Source organism: Anoplophora glabripennis, unplaced genomic scaffold, assembly GCF_000390285.2.
Source record: "Anoplophora glabripennis isolate ALB-LARVAE unplaced genomic scaffold, Agla_2.0 scaffold7411, whole genome shotgun sequence".
Classification (NCBI taxonomy): domain Eukaryota; kingdom Metazoa; phylum Arthropoda; class Insecta; order Coleoptera; family Cerambycidae; genus Anoplophora; species Anoplophora glabripennis.
The window spans coordinates 1-2964 of NW_019423485.1; the positions used below are offsets into that span (position 1 = coordinate 1).

The 2964-nt window shown below is 33.4% G+C and overlaps 1 protein-coding gene across 1 annotated transcript; it reads left to right on the forward strand.

The window, feature by feature from the left end:
- Positions 1-1793: 1793 nt before the first annotated feature.
- LOC111693061 (fibrillin-1-like) lies at positions 1794-2547 on the forward strand (the record flags this gene model as incomplete). Its single annotated transcript, XM_023457195.1, has 3 exons — positions 1794-1919; positions 1977-2216; positions 2299-2547. Coding segments are annotated over 3 exons (615 nt in total), but the record flags the coding sequence as incomplete, so codon positions are not given.
- Positions 2548-2964: the final 417 nt, after the last annotated feature.

Consider the following 2964-nt stretch of genomic DNA (forward strand, 5'->3'; position numbering starts at 1 on the left):
GTATATCAAAATTAATTTCGAGTCTATTGCAGATAAGTTATACTGCGAAGTAATGTCTCCTCTAATCTAAAAATGAGAAATGCACGCGTTAAGTACTATTCTATACAGGCAGTCCTTCGTACTCTATGGAATGTTTAGTTCTCAAAATTGTAAATCGAAATGACGGAAGTCGATACATTTTTTATTCATCCATTTCTATACAGTGTGTTTGTAAATAAGTGCGAAATATTTTAGGGGGCGGTTGCCGAAGTTATTTTGTGAAAAAAAGCTCATATAAACATAAGTCGTTCTTTTCCGAGATACAGAGTGTTTAAATTTTAATTTTTTATTTATTTTTATTAATTATTTCAGTTTTTGAAATAATTTGAAAACCGCTTTGGAGGGATAAATGTGCATTTTTTGGGATGGTCCAAATATTTCTACTTGCACCAGTGCAAGATTGGCACAACCATTTTTAATTAAAAAATGGTATGCCACTGACTTTTTCCCATTTTGATATTTTTTTAGAAATTCGCCATCAATTCTGAATGAAATAGGTCTCTTCAGTTTTTTCTAGGATGCACCGTTTTTGAGAAAAAAAAAACATATTTTACTGTAAATTTTGTTAATCTTTTATTTAAAGGTTTCTCTTAATAAAGCGTTATTATGATCAAAGTAAAAATGCAATTCAACATTGAAAATAAAAAGTTGATATGAATGTGGCTAAAAAATTTTTCGATTTCAAGATACAGGATGTTCAAATTTTAATTTTTTTTCTCTTGAATATTTAAAAAAATTTTATTATCTAATATAGTAACATTAAACCACAACAATAACATAAAAAACAGTAATAAAAATGTATTTTAATAGTCGCAAACCTACAACAGGTGTTGAAAATGACCTCTCTCACAAATGAAACAAGAGTCAACTTGCATCAACTGTCGTATTCACTGAAATATTCCTACTGTATTTCTTATTGTCTCACAGCCGACTGTAATTCGATTCCTAAGGTCTTCAACATTAGTCAATATCTTCAAAACTCTTTGAAATAATTAATAAAAATAAATAAAAAATTAAAAATTAAACACTCTGTATCTCGGAAACGAAACATATTTCGACCTACATTTATACGAACTTTATTTCACAAAATAACTTTGGGAACCACCCCCTAAAATATTTCGCACTTATTTACAAACACAGGGTGTAAAGCGAAGGATTTAGGTCCTTTATTTATAAAACAAACCATCTATTTGGTATATATTTATTTCACAATTGAAAAAATAGAAAAAACCATATTAAACCCTAAATCATTGGTTTAAACAAATGTATCAATTTGAGGTTTTTTCATACATTTCTCGATAACACTGACACGAAGTAATAATTTTGTTATTAACATTAAAACTTGTTTCAAAATTTAGATCATGTTCCTTAAAAATATTGTGAAATAGCCCATGATGTATCTTGGAACCATTGACATTAGATTGATGACGTGTTAAAATATTGTTCGACGCAACTCGAAATGACTTAAGTCTAAACGACGTAACTCCAAAACTACCTGTATTGTTACAATAACCATCTCTTTTGATTAAAAACAGTCCTCACGATATTCAACATCAAGATATCAAATTTTTCTGCCATCTATTTCAATTTTTATCTAAAGAGACATTAATTTTATTGCCTCATTGACAGCAGAGTCTATGACAGTGAGCTAGTCTAAATACAATTGTGGCGCCAAAAAAGTTATACTGATCACAAAACGTGTTCTTGAAGACGTCTACGTTTGAGTGCCCAAAATAATGATAATTATTTTCTAGACGTAAATGAATGCGAGACTATTCCCGACCTCTGCCAGAATGGTCAGTGTATCAACACCTTGGGATCGTACAGATGTATTTGTAACAAGGGGTACAAGCTGGACAATTCCGGTTTGTACTGTTTAGGTACGTTTTGACACGACCGTCATGCGATATCATGCTCGATTTCATAATAATTTTTAGACATCAACGAATGTCTACACAACGTCTCCCACTGCCAGTACAACTGCCAGAACACCGAGGGCAGTTTCATCTGTTCGTGTCCTTACGGGTTCCTCCTCAATCCGGACGGTTTGACTTGCCGTGACTTGGACGAGTGTGCCACGGGACAGCACATCTGCCAGCAGAAGTGTATCAATACCGAGGGAAGCTACAAGTGCGGATGCGAGGAGGGATATAGTCAGATCGGGGATCGATGCCAAGGTGAGGACACGTTTATACCGGAATTGACAATTGATCAAAAACATTTGAGAGTTCTAGGTTTTGTGTTATAATTTTTTTTTAGATATAAATGAGTGTGATGAAGTGGGCATCTGTCCAAAGCCGGGTAGGTGCGTAAACACACTCGGCAGCTTTAGGTGCATCTGCCCGAGAGGCTTCAAACTGTCGACGTCGGGAACTTATTGTTTGGATTCTGACGAGTGCGAGGACGACTCCAAGTGTACGGAAGGCTGTCAAAACTTAGTNACAGAGCTTAGCCCGAGAACAACAAGGACAGGTGAAAGATTCCTAGTTAAAGCTAAGGAAGTAAAAAGTAAATCTGTTATTGGCGCATAACAAACCTTAACCATTGTACTAAACTAACGCAAAAAATTAAAGGGTCAAAAAAATTTCTGAAATTTTTACGTGATTTTTGACAGATTCTATTTAGGTGAAAAATGGTCATATCAGGAATTAAAAAAAGCATTTTGAAGCTCTAAGATTCTAGTTTTTATATCTTTTGGCCGAAATTTTTTAGGAGCGACGGTTATTATGCAATTCTAAGAAATAGCATGACAAAAAATGTTTAATAACCTAAAACAATTTTTTTTTCCATTTTTAATCATGATTATGAAGTGTTTAAGCCCAAAAACACTACCCTTTAATTTTTTTCAAAAGTTTGACAGTTTGAAACAAAGAAACGGTTTGCTAGATCGCGATCAAACTTCACAGGGTTCTTCTGGATATATCG